This window comes from Megalobrama amblycephala, linkage group LG11 (genome assembly GCF_018812025.1).
Source record: "Megalobrama amblycephala isolate DHTTF-2021 linkage group LG11, ASM1881202v1, whole genome shotgun sequence".
Lineage (NCBI taxonomy): Eukaryota > Metazoa > Chordata > Actinopteri > Cypriniformes > Xenocyprididae > Megalobrama > Megalobrama amblycephala.
In genome coordinates this window covers 39,357,366-39,378,913 of record NC_063054.1, presented here as the reverse complement: position 1 = coordinate 39,378,913, position 21,548 = coordinate 39,357,366, and the positions used below count along the sequence as shown (strand labels likewise).

At 37.2% G+C, this 21,548-nt stretch overlaps 1 protein-coding gene and 1 long non-coding RNA gene across 3 annotated transcripts; one reads left to right on the top strand and one right to left on the bottom strand.

Annotated features, from left to right (window-relative positions):
* Window positions 1-1,401: 1,401 nt before the first annotated feature.
* On the bottom strand, window positions 1,402-19,616 carry LOC125278665 (gastrula zinc finger protein XlCGF49.1-like). Of its 2 annotated transcripts, none has more exons than XR_007187231.1 (3): window positions 17,309-19,616; window positions 16,741-16,834; window positions 1,402-1,535 (listed from the first exon to the last, which is right to left on the bottom strand). XR_007187231.1 is itself a non-coding variant. In XM_048207992.1 (3 exons), exons 2-3 carry the CDS (start codon window positions 16,832-16,834, stop codon window positions 4,396-4,398), a joined length of 534 nt encoding a protein of 177 aa, XP_048063949.1. In that variant the 5' UTR covers window positions 17,309-19,616; the 3' UTR covers window positions 1,694-4,395. The 2 variants fall into 2 exon arrangements, 1 of the variants encoding a protein (XP_048063949.1); XM_048207992.1 differs by lacking the exon at window positions 1,402-1,535 and adding an exon at window positions 1,694-4,835.
* LOC125278666 lies at window positions 4,829-8,666 on the top strand. Its single transcript, XR_007187232.1, has 3 exons — window positions 4,829-8,220; window positions 8,349-8,392; window positions 8,482-8,666. It is a non-coding gene; the product is annotated as an uncharacterized LOC125278666 (long non-coding RNA).
* Window positions 19,617-21,548: the final 1,932 nt, after the last annotated feature.

Below are 21,548 nucleotides of genomic sequence, written 5' to 3'. Positions count from 1 at the left end.
GAATGATATACTGATATGAATTATATTTTAAAGTATATTAACATAGAAAACCACAATTTTAAATTGTAATAATATTTCACAATATTATTGTTTATTCTGTATTTATTATGAAATAAATGCAGCCTTAATTAGCATAAGAGACTTCGTTCAAAAACATTAAAAAAATAGTGATTTTTCCAAACTTTTCACTGTATGTGCCCTTGACACCAAGCAACAGTGTCACGTGATTTTACAGTATTATAAAACATTATTCCCAAATGCCAAATTAGCTTTTTTTTCAACGTTTAACACAGTAATATCATTCTTGTTTCAACTGAGTAAAAATTAAACAAACAACGAGGGCTTCTGCGCGATTACTATTGAAGTTTGCGGTCTTCCGGGAGCATGTAAACGGCGCATGCTCCTTGACCTTGCGAACAAGCCACGCCCTCGTGCTGTCGTCAGACTCGAAACCCCAAGTATTTAGTCTGAGCCCAGAGCAAACGCAGGTACAAGCAGACTTCTCTCTCTTGCTGGAAACTGGTAAAGCTCCTTTAAACCTAAAGAATCAAGCCAAAGCTCTGCTTTTGTGATTTTCCTCAGGTTGCGATGTTAGTTAGTATTTGGGACTTTCTTCATAACTCATATCAACTCCGTGAATGTTTGTGTGTGTGTGTTTAGCCTTAGTTTCCTGTAATCATTAGAAGTAGTCAATAAAGCTTGTTTTGATTTTCACATATACGAGTTTCTTGTGCTGTGTATCAAATTACTGCCTTAAACTTAAAGATCAAGTTACCTCTTGCTTATAATAATATAATAATTATAATCATAATAATCATAATAAAATGTTGTTACTGTTGGCCACAGAATAATATTTTATCCAGAATTGGTAAAATACTTTAACCTCAATTTTCGCTGGACGAATAATTGATGAAGGGTTAAATATTAATTCTGAATCATTTACAGTGAATCAATTACAGTTGATTCAATTCTTATTCCCTGTAACAATTAAATTGAGCTAATAAATGACGTAAGGTCCTTCCCTACAGGTATTACAGTTTCTAACAGCAAACACTCAGAATGAGATGAATATCAATATTATCAATATTTACCCTTTTTTGGGGTAAATTTGGGTACATTTTTCAACATCAATATTAACAGAGAAACTGCTGAAAACACTCTTTATTTCATGTCAATAGTTCCTGTTTTCACCTCATTTATTATGCTGATGTCTTCAGATCTGCTGTGAATTGACACTTAAAGCTCATTTCATTGCTGTCAACAGACTGAGGGGATTTGTGGACCTCAAATATGAACAATTATTTTTGTCTTTGTGCTTTTAACTGTTTTTCTTACCATTATCCATATTTGGAATAATTTTGCTACATTATATTCTGTTATCATTTATATATATAAAACAAACCCCGTAACTGATATATTTTTTATTTTGGCAGATCAGCTCCTCCCACACTGGGATTCATCATCAGTGAAGCTCCTCCCACTGGAATGCATCAATAAATGCTGGGATATTCCCATCAGACGACCATCAGGAAGAGCTGAAACCAGTAAAGACTGAGTTTATTAAGGAGGACAGTGAGAACATGAGTGATCCAGAACCTGCAGAATGAAACACACTGAAGATACTGAAGAACAAAGAGGTTGGTGTTTATTCTTCATTCATTCATGATGCTGAACAACATTCATGTTGGAAAGATTCAACAACACATTTAGATATGCAGTTCATCTAATATTCAACAAATGGTCAGTAAAGTGAGATTTGAAAAATGTTCATATTGATTGTCAACATCAGGTAAAAATACAGATTATTTTACATTTATTTTAAATCTGGTTCAAAATTTGCAATAATGTGACCAAAATTTTAGACTTGTTTCAAAAGAAAAAACAGTAATATCAGTAAACACCAAACTGTATCAAGTAAATTCACTTTCCAGAATGGCTGACAGGGTTGTAAGCTTGACAAACAAAATCTGATTTATAGTTACTGATAAAGTTGTATTTTTCATAAAATGTAGAAGTTATTTAATAGTTCTTACTACAGAAACAGTACACTACAGACAAACACAACAGTGATTTGTCTATAATGTTTTAAATATAATAATTGTTTCAGGGACATATAATAAATATATAAAAAGGCATCAAAGTTATCAGAATATTTCATAGCCGTTGTCTACTTCAGTACATGAAGATTCACTTTTATGTTCTTTCACTTCATAATCCTCATTTTGAATTACTTTAATATACTGAAAATTAACTTTTTTTGTAATTTCAGAGTTGATGGAAGAGAGTGAGGAGAGTGAAGAACTGAGTGAAGTGGAGGAGAAACATCATGACAAACCTGGAGAGAAACCTTTGAGTCACTCAAAGACTAAAAAGACTTTTTTAAAGAAAAAGAGACAAGAAATCTACAATCTGCACTCAGTGTGGAAAGAGTTTATCAACCAAACAATATCTTGAGCTTCACATGAGAGTTCATACAGGAGAGAAGCCGTTCACATGTGATCAGTGTGGGAAGAGCTTCACACAAAAAGGATATCTTAAGAGTCATATGAAAGTTCACACTGGAGAGAAGTCACACACATGTGATCAATGTGGGGAGAGTTTCACAACAAGAAGAAGAGAAGCAGTTCGCATGTAATGAATGCGGCAAAACGTTTCTCTGGGCATCAAACCTGAAGAAACATCTGAGAGTTCATACAAAGGAGAAGCCACATTCATGTTCTGTGTGTGGAAAAAGTTTTTCACTGCTGTATTATTTAAATAAACATGAGAAAATACACACTGGTGTGAGAGAGTACATGTGCTTTGAGTGTGAGAAGATTTTTACTTTAGGATCCACACTGGAGAAAAACCATTTCCCATCATCATTCCTTCGATCTTCTGTAGTAGTTCTTGTACCTGAATGTCTGATTTACCTTTAATACTGAAACAGTAAAATCATCCTCCACATTCAGATGTTCATCAATGCCTGTTTCAGATCCTCCAGTTCATCTCCATGCGTGAACAGAATCATGATGTGCTTCTGAACTTCAGTAGTAAAGGCAAGCAAAAAAATAGGCCATCATAGTAAGAAAATTAGACAGTTTCCAGACTATATTTACAATTCAATGTGCCAAATAATAAAGACAGACAAGAATGACACTGTGTAGACTCACTGGGCCCATGCCTTGACAAGTGGCCCCATTCTGGTAGTTAATGAGAAGACATGACAATGCAAGTTGATTAATGCTACCAGAAATGGACAAGGGGATGACTGTGTCAAACAACTTGTGTTACTTCACCTGCCGGATCAGGCATTCAACATGCACCCTGAGCCTGGCCACAGACTGAGTGTGTCTCACCTCTCCAGTAGACATTCATGTGCCCTTGGTCACAAAAGCAGGCCTGTGGATTTTGCATGGTACCAGGTGTGACGACCTCTGCTGTTGGTCTCGGGTATTGCTGCTTGGTACCTGTTCCCACAAATTAGCAGTCTATTGGATTCACCTGTGACCAGTGCTTCAGGCGCTCCTTTAAAAAGAGATCTACAGTCGAGCCAAGGAGAGCTTTGGGAACTTTGGCTTTGGACTTTGTTTGGTTTTGGACTTTATGTTTTGTTTGATTTGTTTTCTGTATTTATGCCTCAACATTACATTACATTTCCAACCATGCACTCTGCTTTACACACTGACATTACTGATGACACAGAAACATTGTGACATCCTTTGATTTTTTTTGTTTTATTATTTAAAGCTGCAGTAGGGAGTTTTTAGAAAACGTTGACTTAGCCTGAAAATTTGAACAAGCACAACTCACAGGTCACTCCCCCTTGCTCTCTGCTGCGCTACAGCCCTCCCTCCACAGCTCCTCCCCATCACAACGGAGCCTGCCGTGAACGCGCAGGCTAATAAGCAAGCAGGGCCACCGATGACGGCGGATAAACAGTTATGGCACATTCACTGGTACAGACGAAACACCAACAATATGATTTACATTGACTATGGCCTGCCCATACTTTGACTACAAACTTGGTCCTCAAAACATTAGGCCTATGTATTTTGCAATACATGTAATGTAACTGTAACCCCTATGCAAAATCCCCATAAAAGAAAATATGAATGAGTTGGTGGCATATTTGTATGAACTCATTATCATTAATTGTGCCTTTAAGTCCCCTTGCTCTGTGAAACCTGATATTAGAAAATCTGCCTGGTAACTAGAGTGTATGAGCAGATGGAAAGGATTTGTTGCCGTGAAAAGCCATTCCCGCACATAGTACAGGTGTAAGGCTTTTCTCCAGTGTGAATTCTCATGTGTCGCTTAAGGCCTCCTTTATGACTGAAACTCTTTCCACACTCTTGACAGGTGTGAGGCTTTTCTCCAGTGTGAACTCTCATGTGGATGTCAAGGTTTCCTTTCTTACTGAAACCTTTTTTCACATTGTTGGCAGGTGTAAGGCTTTTCTTCAGTGTGAGATCTAATGTGGACTATAAGGTTTGCTTTTTCACTGAAACTCTGTCCACACTGTATACAGGCGAATGGGCTCTCTACAGTGTGAATTCTCATGTGGACTTTAAGGTGTCCTTTTTGAATGAAACTCTTTCCACATTGCTGGCAAGAAAAAGGTTTCTCTCCAGTGTGAATTCTCATATGGACTTGAAGGTTTTTATGTCGATCAAAACTCTTTCCACACTGTTGGCAGGTGAAATATCTTTTAGTTTCTGTCTTTTGAACTCTTTTTCGTGAGGAAGTCTTTTTAGTCAGCGTCGACCTTTCCCCAGTCATGAAATCATGTTTATCATTATGTTCTTTCTCTTCTTCCCTTTCATTAAGTTCATGGCTAGCCAGTGCCGTTAGGTCTAGGGCAAAAATAGACATAAAACAATTTAGACATTTAAAGCATCAAAACCAACAACATGTATGATCTATACCAGGGGTGTCCAAACCTGCTCCTGGAGAGCTACCATCCTGCAGATTTCAGGTCCAACTCCAATCAAACACACCTGAACCAGCTAATCAGGATGTTCAGGGTTCCTTGATAATTACAGCAGGTGTGTTGGAGCAGGGTTGGGACTGAAGTCTGTAAGACGGTAACTCTCCAGGAGCAGGGTTGGACACCCCTGATCTACCCTATGGATCAGGGATGGGCAGCTTTGGTCCTGGAGGACCTGCAGAGTTAACTTTTATCTCTATTTAAATACATGTGCCTGTAATTTTCAAGCAGTCCTCAAGAATAAGGGTTAAATTTTGGGGTTGGGTTAAATTTTGCAGGTGTATTTGATAAAGGATGGAGCTAAACTCTCCAGGACCAGAGTTGCCCATCCCGTCTATAGATCTTATACTCAATACACCAGTGGTTTTCAAACCTGGTCCAAAGGGACCCACCACTGCACATTTCCTGTATTTTTTACATCTGGTGAAGATCATCAGCTTGTTAGAGGAGAGCTGGCATTGATAGAGAAATTTGCAGACTACTATTCCTGTTCACCAATAAGGCGAGAACCAGAACTGTTATAAACGTAAATATACTTGAATTAATTAAGTTAATTTAAAAGTGAACTATTCTATTAGTAATAGTAGATATTTGTCGTTGTAATGATGTCAGACATAGCACACACAAAAGTAGTAGCTGTTCTGTACTGCGGCACGGTTAGCGATCTCACTACAGCCGTACAGAGCCTAATCTCTTCAAGCGGGCCAGGGCATGGTACGGAGCAATCACACTAGCCAAACAAACTAGACTTTGAGGGTCAAAAGTGCTCACACGTTTTCGATCGCCTAGTGCGAGTACACCCTTAATTTCGGTTTCAAGACACATTTTGAGAATAATTTAGGACACAACACTTTCCCGCCATTGACAGAATTTTCCTGGTATATGGTAGGGGTGCTTTTACTTATCTGAATCAGTACAAAACCTCCAGATCAAAACACAGAAGAAGCAGCAGGAAGAAGCGATAAAAGCTTTGATCAAGTACATGCAAACTAATGCAATCATCTGTATTACTTTTCTTGACATATTGCATGTTCAGCTATTCATACAACAAAATCTTCTGGGGTCATTAAAGTTTTGTAAAAATAATCAAAAATGCTGGTGATGGCTGGCAACTTAAAAAAATAATAACAATTAAAGAATTAATGCTTATGAGATGTGCTTTCCTCAGCACAAAACTTACATTTTACAGTTATACTGTTACTTGTAAATGTCCAATACTAGCAGAATCTGTCTAGTACTTTACATGTAACTCTCTAAGCTCTTGATTGCTTGAAATCTGCTACGGAGCCGACCTGTAGTCAGTTTTTTATAAAAAACTAATAAAGGACTATTTTAAAGGCTTGAATATGTGCCACACTTATTGCTGCCAGCTGCCATCATGACCATGAACAATAATTAATCAGCTCCCATGATTACACATACAACCTCAACATGATCTAAATCAGGGGTTTTCAGTAGGGATGCACCAATACCAGTATCAGTATCGGGTCTGATACCAAGCTCATATACTTGCACATGTACTCATAAAAATACCCCCAATACCAAAGACTGATACCTCACGTGACGTAACTGATAGAATTTTCCGATGGCAGCGACAAAAATAATGTCAGCCTCAGAGGTGTAGAAATACTTCAGAAAGAATGATGATGGAAGGGGGCGCTGGAGAGCAGCACATGGAGTAGGACACGTTCTCACTTAGCTCCGTCACACTTGTCGAAATGAATCATTTAAAACTTTGTTGCTCTTGATCACTCAACATAATTAACACGCTGATGATGTCTAAAATCTAAAAAAGACTGTCAAAAAGGCTGTCAAAAAGGCTCGTCCTCGTCAGCCAACACAGTGAAAGGCACTCTAGCAAGTTTATCAAAAGAGAATGCGTCTCTGAAGTCCAAGGTAACGGATTTAGAGGCCAGATCTCATTGACAAATTATGAAGATAGCTGGTTTTTCTGAGAACATCGAGAAGGGCAACCCCACACAATTTGTCTCTGACCTTTTGCCTTCACTATCCGGAGAAGCCATATCAGTGAGTAAGGTGAAGCTGCAGGCCCGGAGATCCAACTGCACACTCAGACCTGCACGCTCAGACCTGCACTCCCAGAACTATCGCTTTTTCAGACAGTGCCACCTGCTGTTCGGATGAATTTTTTTTTTTTTTGTAGCGTGTGTAACCGTAATAATTTCCAACATTATAAACTGCTAGCAAGTAGCAACATCGGACAAGTGAGTAAGGTTATTAATTTTATTAAAGTGATTCCTGAAAATTACCAGGTTTTATGGCATAAATCAATGTGACACCTTATTACACCAACAAACGAATAGACTGTTTTAGTATATAATGTTAGTTTAGATGGATAGTTCGACCAAATAAGCCGTGAATTGTGTTCTGCCCAGTTATTTTCAAATGCGTGGTGCGTAACCTATTATTGCTAGCTTAGTCAGTGTTTCCGTGTGTCTCAATCAGCTCCCTAGTTCAGTAGTCAGGGCACTGATCAGGGTATCAGCCACATTCACTTTCATTATACTGATTCACGACCTATGGAACTAGGGAGCTGATTGAGACACAGGGTTTGATTTGATCAAAATTAGTGTCGAAAGGTAGCATTTTTTTATAATATTTACAGCCTGCTCTTATTTTCTGTGTTATTGTACCATTCTGGGATGCTTAATATGTTTTCTAACAAAATAAAAAACGTTAAAGTAAAAATGTTAAAATAAAATGTATAATATATAATACAATTATTATGTGTAACTTATTTTAGTACTATGTAGGTCTACTGTACGTATAGCTGTATTAACTACTATTATTTCATACTAATTACTACATTTACTATTAGTAGTTGTAGTATGTGTAGGAAAAATAATATTGCACGTTCTTTTTATTGTACTTTACAAATCTCAAAGTGCTACCATAGACAATAACAGTGTAACAATTAGAAAAGTTCTGTAATAATTACAAATACGATCTTTGGAGTATGCAGCCTCGAGTTTATTTTCATCAAAATATCAAGTAATCTGCGTAGAACTGTTGGGTTGTCTAAATAATTTGTGTGTGACTTGTGTGTATTTTTTCTCAGATGGATATTACAATTCAAAAAGGGGGGGTCTCTGCCAGATCTAAAACAGTGCACCAAATGCTGCAGTCATTTTCACTGTCCTTTTTATGATGCCTCTGTTTTTCAACCAACACGGCTGGAAAAAGTGCAAACTCATCTGCAGGCACATTTTAATAGATCGGTCAGCATGAAGGTAATATTTGCAAGTGTACATCTTATTATAGTGAAAAATTGTAACATGTTTGAACATGAGCATGTTTATGTTCTGCAGTGTGTGCATGTTTTGTTTAATTTTATTAATTGGTTTATTTGTCTTGGCAGGAGGCTGAAGAGATGTTCCTCCAGGGCCCCACTTATCACTCAAGGTATGTTTTAAATTTTTTGTTTGTACACAGACTGTTGGATTTTTGTGTTACACAACATTTCTGACAACAGAATTTATCTTTTCTTTTAGTGAAGTTGAGGAATTTGTCCGAAGAGTTGCTTGAGAAATGAAAAATCTCCCCATCAAGAATGTAAAGCATTTATTAGGGGCCAAGCCCCGAAGGGGCTGTAGCCCCTATTGTAATTGTACGTTTTCCCTTTTATTATTATTATTCTTCCTCCCGAATGGGAGTCTATGGCAGCCCTATCAACGGAACATGAGAAAATGATGAAATTTGGCACAGTTGTAGAGATGCTCATGAATAGTGATTGGACCAAATTTGGAGTCTCTAGAACCAACTCTATAGCGCCACCACCAGTTCAAATTTTCAACATTCTAACGGTTTTAACATTTGAACTGTTTGTCATAGAAAAATTAAATTTAGTTCATCTGATTCGTCTCTTCATGCTGATGCTATTCAACTTCTTACATTAAGTCTCCACCCATTACAGTAGCGGCCATTTTGAAAAGTACAGTATTTGTTTTTTTCGCTTCTCCTCCTTCAAAATTTGTCCAATTTTGTCCAAACTTTGATCAGGTGATCTTTGGTCTGAGCCGCACAGAAATGACTGAACAGATTTTTTTTATTCATCTTTGTTCAAAAGTTATGATGTCACGAAGTTAACGAGGTTGACCCAAAATTGCTATAGAGGCTGTATCTCGGCCAAACTTTGAGCAATCGAAACTAAAATTGGTACACTTGATCAAGACCATGATCTGAGGTTCCATGCCAAATTTGGGAACAGCGCCACCTACAGGTCATGAGATCTGAAAAATGGCTATTTTGGCCAATAACTTTTGAACACTTTATTAGAAAATCAAGATCTTGGTGTCTATGGATTCCCTGTGCCATGCCGAATCCGAGGATATCGAATTCGTCAACATCGGATGAACCACGTGTCCGCCATTTTGAATTTTGTCATAAATTGCAATAACTTTTAAACAATTTGACATATCTTCACACAAATTGGTACGTATGACCTTTAGAAGGTCCTGAAGGTACCTGAGAAGTTTCAACACAGCGCCACCTACTGTTCCACAGATGTAATGATTATTGCAAAACCACTTATAACTTTTGAAAACACTTTCCAAAATGTGTATGCTTTATGTCATTTTATTCCCTGGCTTATGCCGATTCCGACGATGTGTCATTTGTCATTTTCCTTAAATGTACCTGTCTGCCATATTGAATTAAATCAAAAACAGTTTTTTCGCTACTCCTCCCACAAATTTTGGTCAATTTTGTCCAAAATCAGCTCAGATGATCTTTGGACCGAGCCGCACAGAAATGACTGAACGGATTTTTGATATTCGCTACCATTCCCAAGATATTCATCTCTGAATGTGACCTTGCTTGTGTTTGTTGTCTTATACTAGTTAGCTTAGCACAGTAATTGCTTAGCATGCTAAACTATTGCTATTCTTTCTAATGTGGTCTTCAGTCAACAGGTTAACCAAAACTTAGTTGGCATTAAATAACTTTGCATACTAATATGGTTAACATGCTATGAAGCTTTTTTTTTTGTGAACTCTTTCTCACACTGAAACCTCTGCTTAGCATACTGATGAACTTGCATGGCTGATTAGCTCAATGTGTTACGCCACGGATCCCGAATGCTCTGCATCGTGGGTTCGAAACTCAGTGTGACACATGCCCAGACCGCATGAGGTACTGTGGCAGGAAAAGATGCAGAACTTGTGTCTGTTCTAGGCATTCTGCCTAAAACTGGTCTAATCTGAAGCTATCACATGCAATTCCTTTATGTCCAAATTCGTAGTTATTCTTCTTCCCCCTGTATGGTAATCAATGAACCATAAGAAGGAAAATTATCAAATTTGGCATGCTTGTAGTGATAGTAATTAAAAGTAATTTGACCAACTTTGGAGTATCTAGGACTAAGTCTATAGCGCCACCACCAGTTCAAATATTCACTTTTGTAAAGGTTATAACTTTTGAACCCTTTGTTCCAGAAAAATGAATGTCAATACAACTGATTCCTCTCTTCATACTGATCACATTCAATATCTTACATTAAGTCTCCACCCAGTACAGTAGTGGCCATTTTGAAAAGTACAGTATTCCGTTTTTTCGCTACTCCTCCTTCAAAATTTGTCCAATTTTGTCCAAACTTTGATCAGGTGATCTTTGGTCTGAGCCGCACAGAAATGACTGAACAGATTTTTTTTATTCATCTTTGTTCAAAAGTTATGATGTCACGAAGTTAACGAGGTTGACCCAAAATTGCTATAGAGGCTGTATCTCGGCCAAACTTTGAGCAATCAAAACTAAAATTGGTACACTTGATCAAGACCATGATCTGAGGTTCCATGCCAAATTTGGGAACAGCGCCACCTACAGGTCATGAGATCTGAAAAATGGCTATTTTGGCCAATAACTTTTGAACACTTTATTAGAAAATCAAGATCTTGGTGTCTATGGATTCCCTGTGCCATGCCGAATCCGAGGATATCGAATTCGTCAACATCGGATGAACCACGTGTCCGCCATTTTGAATTTTGTCATAAATTGCAATAACTTTTAAACAATTTGACATATCTTCACACAAATTGGTATGTATGACCTTTAGAAGGTCCTGAAGGTACCTGAGAAGTTTCAACACAGCGCCACCTACTGTTCCACAGATGTAATGATTATTGCAAAACCACTTATAACTTTTGAAAACACTTTCCAAAATGTGTATGCTTTATGTCATTTTATTCCCTGGCTTATGCCGATTCCGACGATGTGTCATTTGTCATTTTCCTTAAATGTACCTGTCCGCCATATTGAAATAAATGGAAAACAGTTTTTTCGCTACTCCTCCTACAATTTTTGTCCAATTTTGTCCAAAATCAGCTCAGGTGATCTTTGGACCGAGCCGCACAGAAATGACTGAATGGATTTTTGATATTCGCTACCATTCCCAAGATATTCATCTCTGAATGTGACCTTGCTTGTGTTTGTTGTCTTATGCTAGTTAGCTTAGCATGCTAATTGCTTAGCATGCTAACCAGTTGTCATTCTCTTTAATGTGGCTCTTCAGTTATCAAGTTAACCATGAGCTTCATTAGCATTAAGTTAGCTTAGCATGCTAATATGGTTAGCATGCTAAGTAATGCTTTTTTTGTGAATTCTTTGTTAGACTAAAAGGTTTCTTCCACAGTCTGTTGAATGTGCATCCTCAAGTAGCTCAATGTGTAAAGCCAGTTATCTGAAGAGCCCTGTATCCGAAGTTAGTGGGTTCGAATCCCAGGTGGAGCGGTTTTATAAAATAGTGTGTTTTGATTCCTTTACTGCCTCTTGGATTAGAAATAAATGCTTTTTGTTTCATGCTGTGTTCATTTTCATCTAAGCTTATGTACATTCTGAGTTCATTCTTGCCCGTAATTCTGAACCAGCTGTTTCATGTTTGTTCATTTTCTGCTGTTTTTCCTCTTCCTGCTCTGTATTGCACTACAGCATGATGAGCTGCAGAATGATCTAAAGTGCAGCTTTATAAGAATTCTTCATTTTGAGTTCATTTTCACATGAACTAATAAACTTCGGCAGGTGTGGAAACATTCACTTGCACAGTGGTGCAATGAGATGAGAAATGGACCTTGGACCCGGAGGTCGTGGATTCAAATCTCGTGTGGGGTTCCTTTATACAATTGTGTGTAATGAGTCATTTTGATACCTTTTTTATCCAAATAAGGATTGTGCTAATCTTTATTCCTCTTCAATGAGATACAAGTATTTTAGTTCATTCCGTGTTCATTCTTTGAACTTCTATTGATTTTCATTAGGGGCCAAGCCCCAAAGGGGCTGTAGCCCCTATTGTAATTGTACGTTTTCCCTTTTATTATTAGGGGCCAAGCCCCAAAGGGGCTGTAGCCCCTATTGTAATTGTACGTTTTCCCTTTTATTATTATTATTCTTCCTCCCGAATGGGAGTCTATGGCAGCCCTATCAACGGAACATGAGAAAATGATGAAATTTGGCACACTTGTAGTGATGGTCATGTCTAGAAATCTGACCAATTTTGGAGTCTCAAGGACCAACTCTATAGCGCCACCACCAGTTCAAAAATTCAACATTCTAAAGGTTATAACTTTTGAACCATTTGCTCTAGAAAAATACAATTTAGTACATCTGATTTGTCTCTTCATGCTGATTCTATTCAAATTCTTACATTAAGTCTCCACCCATTACAGTAGCGGCCATTTTGAAAAGTACAGTAGTCCGTTTTTTCGCTACTCCTCCTTCAAAATTTGTCCAATTTTGTCCAGACTTTGATCAGGTGATCTTTGGTCTGAGCCGCACAGAAATGACTGAGCAGATTTTTTTTTTATTCATCTTTGTTCAAAAGTTATGATGTCACGAAGTTAATGAGGTTTACCCAAAATTGCTATAGAGGCTGTATCTCAGCCAAACTTTGAGCGATCAAAACAAAAATTCGTACACTTGATCAAGACCATGATCTGAGGTTCCTTGCCGAATTTGGGAACAGCGCCACCAACAGGTCATGAGATCTGTAAAATGGATATTTTGGCCAATAACTTTTGAACACTTTATTAGAAAATCAAGATCTTGGTGTCTATGGATTCCTTGGGCCATGCCGAATCCGGGGATATTGAATTTATCAACATCGGATGAAAAGCATGTCCGCCATTTTGAATTTTGTCATAAATTTCAATATCTTTTAAACTATTTGACATATCTTCACAAAAATTAGTATGTATGACCTTTAGTAGGTCCCGAAGGTACCTGAGAAGTTTCAACACAGCGCCACCTACTGTTCCACAGATATAATGTTTTTTGCAAAAATGCTTATAACTTTTGAAAACACTTTCCAAAACGTGTATACTTTATGTCATTTTATTCCCTGGCTAATGCCAATTCCAACGATGTGTCATTTGTCATTTTCCTTAAATGTACCTGTCTGCCATATTGAAATAAATGAAAAACAGTTTTTTCGCTACTCCTCCCACAAATTTTGTCCTATTTTGTCCACAATCAGCTCAGAAGATCTTTGGACCGAGCCGCATAGAAATGACTGAACGGATTTTTGATATTCGCTACCGTTCCCGAGATATTTGTCTCTGAATGTGACCTTCCTTGTGATTGTTATCTTATGCTAGTTAGCTTAGCATGCTAATTGCTTAGCATGCTAACCAGTTGTCATTCTTTTTAATGTGGCTCTTCAGCTATCAAGTTAACCATGAGCTTCATTAGCATTAAGTTAGCTTGGCATGCTAATATGGTTAGCATGCTAAGAAATGCTTTTTTTGTAAATTCTTTGTTACACTAAAAGTTCTCTTCCACAACATGTTGAACATGTGTCATAATGTAGCTCAATGTGTAAAGCCAGGTACCTGACGAGCCCTGTACCTAAAGATAGTGGGTTCGAATCTCGGGTGGAGTGGTTTTATGAAATTGTGTGTTTTGATTCCTTTATTGCCTCTAGATTAGAAATAAATGCTTTTTGTTTCATGCTGTGTTCATTTTCATCTAAGCTTCTATACTTTCTGAGTTCATTCTCGCCCATAATTCTGAACCAGGTGTTTCATGTTTGTTCATTTTCTGCTGTTTTTCTTCTTCCTGCTCTGTATTGCGCTACAGCATGATGAGCTGCAGAATGATCTAAAGTAAAGTTATTAAATATAACATTCAGTGCAGTTTCATAAAAATTCTTCTTTTTGAGTCCATTTTCACATAAACTAGTGAACTTCGGCAGTTGTGTCAACAGTCACCTGCACAGTGGTGCAATGACATGCGCAATGGACACTGGACCTGGAGGTTGTGGGTTCGAATCCCGTGTTGGGTGGTCATTATGCAATTGTGTGTAATGAGTCATTTTGATTCCTTTTTTATCCAAATAAGCATTGTACTAATCTTTATTCCTCTTGAATTAGATACAAGTGTTTTTAGTTCATTCTGTGTTCATTCTCATCTGAACTTCTATTGATTTTCATTTCATTTCCACCTGTCCTTCTGAACCAGCTGTTTTGCATGTACATTCAATTTCTGATGTTTTTGCTCTACCTGCTCCGTATTGCGCTACTGCCCCTTCTGGGGCTTGGCCCCGAATTGCTGCTTGCAGCTATATTTTTATTTGATGTTGTTTAATATGTAATATATACATTATTAACCCAATTTTTTTATTTGATGTTGTTTAATATGTAATATATACATTATTAACCCAATTTTTTTTCCCACCATTTTTCTCTGCATTGTTTACAGCTGGATGACTTGTAGGAAGTTGTTTTTTAGTTTGTTGTGGAGCGGCAGGCAGAAAGAAACCTGGGGCCGTATTCACAAAACATCTTAAGGCTAAAAGTAGCTCCTAACTTAACGATTTAGGAGAAACTCTTAAAAATAATGGGCGTGTCAGTCCTAATTTTAGGAGTCCTAGATTTTTGCTCTGAGAGTATTTCACAAAGCATTTTAGCACTAAAACTAGCTCCTAAATCTGTGAAGCGTTAGGAGTAGTCAAGAGGACTCCTAAATCACTAAGACCAAATCACAAACAATCCTAATCCACCTAAAGACACTGAACACCATTGAGGCAATAGCAATAGAGCCTTGGGTGCTGAACATTTTTCTTCATAAATGCAATACATTTTGATTTATAGATTTGAATCTACGAGATGCCAAAAATAAAGCTTCAAAAAAATAAATAAATATTGTCTGATTACCTGTGGCAATGGTTTTCATGAGTTCACACTTACAAATGATTGGCTAGAGTAAATATATATATATATATATTATATATATATATATATATATATATATATATATATATATATATATATATATATATATATATATATATATATATACACACTCCTGAGAGGCGTTTGATAGAATATGTAGTATGTACTGCACGTTTTTCTCTCAATAACAAAATAAACAGACAACAAAAAATGACAGCGGTGGCCAGTGGCGTAGCAAGTCATCCCCGGGCCCATATGCACATTTTTTTTACGGGTCCCCCTTGGGGATGGGGTGGGGTGGGGTCGGGGTCTTATGCGAAAGAGTCCCAGGACTTTAATATAAATGAGATATTATCACTAACATGCAGACGGAAATGGTTAAAATATTTATAGGAGTGATAAAACGGCTTCTCAACACAGTCTACGTTTATTCACATCTTGTGCAGTATCTTAAAATGTGCAGACGTGCACGTGGATGGGTAGTGCAGTCGTCCGCGAACACTCCTAATGGCGAAAATTTCACAATGCGGATGGTGCGCAGACACCCTAAGTATAGCCTACTTTGGGGTAGGCCGTATCGGGCCCCCAATCCGCCCGGGCCCATATCCACATGCATACCTTGCATGCCCAGACGCTATGCCACTGGCGGTGGCAGCATAAAGAAAGCATCTGATCATAGCAATGTGGATATGTTTGCAACAGCTCTGTTCAGTGTATCAAATCATGATTCAGATCGCATGTCAAACCGTCAACGGCTGAAAACACGTGACTGTGGCGCTCCGAACAGCAGATTCGATACACTGATTCATTTGTGCTCTGAAGCTTCCTGAAGCAGTGTTTTGAAATCGGCCATCACTAAATAAGTCATTATCTTCTTGTTTTGGTGCACCAAAAATATTCTCGTGGCTTTATAATATTAATATTGAACCACTGTACTCATATGAACTGATTTAGATATGTTTTTAGTACCTTTATGGATCTTGAGAGAGGAAATGTCATTGCTCCCTATGAAGGCCTCACAGAGTCATCGGATTTCAACTAAAATTTGTACACTGCTAATTTAATTTGTTAGTTTAATAAAAGACCTTTTGAACTTATTTCAGTTTGTATCAGAACTTTTGCAGAACATTAACAAAAACATGTAAACGACAACCATGATAATTTTGTCACAACATGTCATTTTCACACCATTTCATCTGCCAGCGCTTATTGATTTCCAACCTACACCTGAACCACAAATGACAAGGTGAATATTTTCACTGGTTTCATCAAATATTAGCAGTTCACTCGATTCTACTTCAAAATGTTTTACACACTTCCCCTGCTGACTTCTCCATATGACACACACACACACCCATTAAATTATTATTTATAAAATAATTATTTTTTGCCTGATTTAATGTTCAGTTACTGCTGTTTATGTTCAGGTATGTTAAAATGTAAGTAAAGCACTTTTGAGCATTAAGATGCTCAAAGATTTTTTTTCATTGTCTATTCAGAAGTAGATGTTGGGTTTAATGTTGCACAAAATATTCTCTATTTCTGTAGAGCTGGACATTTTAGGATCAATAAAACAATAAGAATAAAACCAACCTGTTTGTTCCTCAATATCTTCGATCTTCACGTCTTCAGTCTCATCTTTAATAATTATCTTCATATTTTCAGTCTCCTCTTTAATAAACGCCATCTTTAAGAAGAGAATAACAGAGTTAATGGTCTTCAATGACCTGTTAAAAAACACTCAAAACTAACGCTGCAAATTAATAAACACTTAATATTTAGGCATTTATTATCTACATTTGGTAATTTAATGAATTATATATTATATTTAAATGATTACACTTTGATGAAAACATGATTAGTTAGTTTGTTACTGTTTGTTGTTGTCATTCATGTTCACTGTGTCGTGATTCACTGAATCACTTCTCAAAGTGTTTGATTCAATTGACTCGGAGTTGAAAAGTTCAGTTTCTCCATCATTACTCTCCAGAGACTGAACTCGTGTTCATGATAAACTGATTTATGATATATATATATAGAGAGAGAGAAATGAGACGCAGGTTTACTGTTTCTCATCAGTGGATGAGCTTTACACACAATAACCCTTCATTAATGTTAGATAAAGAATCACAATGTTGCATTAAATAGTAAATAAACTCACTTCACATCGCTTTTAAAAAACTGTAACAACTATTGAACTGTTTCTATCATTTAAAACAGCTTAACTTTTTAAAACAAACTTTTCTTAAGCAGAATCACAGCAGATGCAGGAGCGCGGCGCCGTCTTATGACGTCATGTCGTCACTCCAAAATAAAAGTCCTGTTCACACGCTGCATTGTCTACAATCACAGAAGTGCATAGAAATCTGTTTTACCAGATAATCTTTGTATTGAAATAAAAACTGTGACAAATAAGATAGAAAGAAACATGTTAAAAAGGTTGTATGAGTTCATTCATGTGTCCGTCCAAACTGAAACACAATTTATCTCTCAAGAATCAGTAATCAAGTAAAATAAGCAAAATTTCATGTATAAATGTAGTTTATTCAATACCAAAAATATTGCTAAAAGGTTCAGTCCAATTAAAAATGAAATTTTTGCATATTTGTAATTAAATCAATAACAAGTAAAGTCTTCAATGTCAAGGGTCATTTGTGTGAGTTGCTGCCTATTTAGCAAATCAAATTGTGATGTGGACGCTCTTAAAAGAGACTTTCTGGTTCTCTGTTGTAGAGTCTAGAGCGATCAAACACACAGTTGTACACGTCAAACTTCACAGCATGCAGACTCCTGAAGGTCTGCCCCATTTGCCACACACACACACACACACACACACACACACACACACACACACACACACACACACACACTTACACACTAAAAAGACACTTATAGATACATCTAGATATTGTAGTCCATCTAGGTAGTGTTTCATATTAAATTACTCCTAATGACTTTGGTGGACATCTCAATATCATAGAATGCATTGTATATTTGTTATATGTATCAGAGCATAAATGGACACAAACTTACTAGTTGACTCCCCTTATGCAAATGAACTCGCTTTCAAACAAAGAAACCCTCCCGCCTGAGAATCGCACTTTTCTCATTGGTCATGCCAAAACTCAGAGGTGTGACTTCTTAAAAAGCCTCACGCAGATCGTCTTCTCTCTTCTGGTTCTTCTTTGTTCCCGCTGACACTTACGGACTGCTCACGTGAGATCCCACCCGGCTCCAGGCCTCGTTCCCTTTAAGCCATGCGCAACTTCCTTGTCAACCGGCTCAATTAATGATACGAGGTGTCTTCATTTTCTAATTTTAATGAAGATATTGATTACAACTTCAGCACCATCGGACCAGACCATCAAGAATTTCTCCTGAGACTGCAGATCCGAACAGCACAGGCTGCACAGCACGGATTTAGTATTAAGATTGTGAACCCCTTTATTAACAAATGTGCTTTAGAGAGAGAAACTGATGGTTCTTCCAGCTGGTTAAATTACTCTTTTCATCGCTCCATTCCCGTTATGATACAGTTCAACTCATGTCCACTCTCTCATTTCCTGTGTAAGTGTTTATGTGTGTTTAGTCTAGTATTTCTTCCTGAGTTAGCTAAATAACACTTATGAGCACACTCTTGCGAGCTGATTCTGATCTGCTTATTAATCAATGACACTGATAACGGTTACGATCACAGCTACTGAAGACAGTTATTTCCTCTGTGGCCACGGGTAAATATCCTTTCTGAAGAGTTGATGGACAATCAGTACTGGCTGAACAGATTAATGATTGTAATATTAATTCAGCAAGTTCATTTGATTAACTGATTTAAATATTGATGATTAATTAAAATGAGTTGTGATTAATTATTCATGATTCCTTTTTGAGCAAATTTGCATAGATTATATGGTTTTATGTGGTTGTCAGGTTTGTTGTCTGATAAATTAGAGATAATCAATAAGGAAAAAAAGAAATACTCACCACATATCTATATTTCATAGGTGTGTACATTTACTGAGAATTTAGAAAGTGTCAATTAAAATTTGTTCAGAAGCAATGGCCTGTTTTCAGAAGAATAACAGGAAGAAAAAAACATCAGTGAATAAAATACTAGTGTAGCCTTTATAAATACAAGAAACACATTGTGTTGATTGTGAATCTGCCTGACAGCACTTTACCAATGACTGTGAATTATGAACTGACATCACATAAACTTAATGAGATCTAAGAAGAGTGTGTAAGTTACTCTATAAATCCTCCTTTGTGTTGCTATTTTAGACTTAAAGCTTTAAAAATAAATGTAAAATTACCGTTCAATTGCTCAGCCCGGCCGTCCTATATCTGCTAATTGTGTCAGCAGCAATGGAAAAAACAATAAATAAAATGGCCAACAAAATGGATTTAAATTAAATCTAATTATTATTTCATATGCAAGTTTTAAGTGATAAATTAAAGGTCCCGTTCTTTGTGATCCCATGTTTCAAACTTTAGTTAGTGTGTAATGTTGTTGTTAGAGTATAAATAAAATCTGTAAAATTTTAAAGCTCAAAGTTCAATGCCAAGCGAGATATTTTATTTAACAGAAGTCGCCTACATCGAACGGCCAGTTTGGACTACATCCCTCTACTTCCTTCTTTAATGACGTCACTAAAACAGTTTTTTGACTAACCTCCGCCCACAGGAATACACAAGAATTGCGTTTGTAGAGTGTGTTTGTCGCCATGTCGTCGCTGTTATTTTCATCCCGCAGTCCAATCACCGGGTCTGATTCCGGCTCAAATTGATAGGGTAAAATTAAAGACATGTTTACAATAACACTGAGCGCGTGCATCTCCACGTTATGGTAAGAGGCGTGACCTTTCCGGGCAAGATGCGCTAAACTGCTGTCGAATCACAACACAGGAACCGCTGGCACAATCAGAACTCGTTACGTATTTCTGAAGGAGGGACTTCATAGAACAAGGAAGTCATCAGCCCGTTTTTATGACAGTGGAAACAGCGGTATACAGATAAGTAAATTATGTGAAAAATACTGTTTTTTTACACGCGAAACATGAACACATGTGATATTGCACACTATAAACACAATCAAAGCTTCAAAAAAAACACGAAAAACGGGACCTTTAATTTAGAAAGGTCAGTGGATTTATCCGTGATGTCATAGGGGCCTTTCCCTTGTATTTTGCAAATCTTACACTTTTCAAATGTCATTTCAAATGTTTTGCACAATCGTGTCAGCGTGACCTGTCACACTGTAATACTTAAAGGGTCATGAAACCCTAAACCAAAATTTCTGAGATTTTAACAGAGGTATGTGTGTTGAACACCATTGAAGACAATGTTAGCATCTGTTAGATTTAATAGTAGGGGGGAAATGGTTAAATTTTAGTTTTTATACGCTATTTTCGTCTTCCGGGTTTAAAATCTTCATCCTGTCCACGTCACAGGCTGTGACGTGGCAGAGCATGATAGTTCTTTGATGACTCATCGGTGTTTCATAATTATTAACGAGACTGAGTTTTTTATCCAATGAGAAGACACTCTCTTAATTATTCATGACACCACGAGGATCTTTCCAATGACGAGGACGGTTAACGGCACTAAACACAGCGAGAGAGACTGACTGACTGACGGTGCGTGTCCATTGGCGCGGAGCGAGCGGGTAAGCGCGAGTGTTTTCGGTTCATTCCTATGGAAGTTAAGCCGCGCGTAAGTTAAATGTGACGCTCAACTTCCATAGGAATGAATCTAAAAATGCTCTGGTCGCTTGCTCTGCTCCAGTCGACACGCAGCCTGACTGACTGAGCGTGTTGCAGGTTCGGCGCGTAGATCTATGCTATGTAAGCAAGGTTTTTTTTTAAGCGTTATTTTTTTTTTCCAAATATATGCATGTATAGTGTGTATATAAACAACTATATATTTTATAATGACTGTAATTACACATGTACATTAATATGTTTTAAATAGAATTACGATTACTGTATGTAGCAGGGCATTCAGTAACTCTTGAAAAGACAAAAATAAAGTGTCAGTGTATTTCATTAGATTTTAACTTTTCCAGTTTTATTAAAAAATGTAGTATTTCCTCACGTTTTACCACTGATTTTTAGTGACAGTCAATATGCATGGGCTACTGGCGATGAGAGTTTCCCCCCTCTCCTCTCCTCTCCTCTCCTCTCCTCTCCTCTCCTCTCCCCTCCCCTCTTCTCACAGCCACCACGCCCATTTAAGTTGCATTTTTCAAAAAGATTGTGAGCTAGACTTGAGCTGAAAGAGGGGGGTTTCATGACCCTTTAAAGAACAATTGAATATAAACAAGCATAAATACTCTTAAATATAAAAGAATAATGACCATAAGGGTGTAAATACTTGAAAATATGATGAGAATTAATATATAAAGT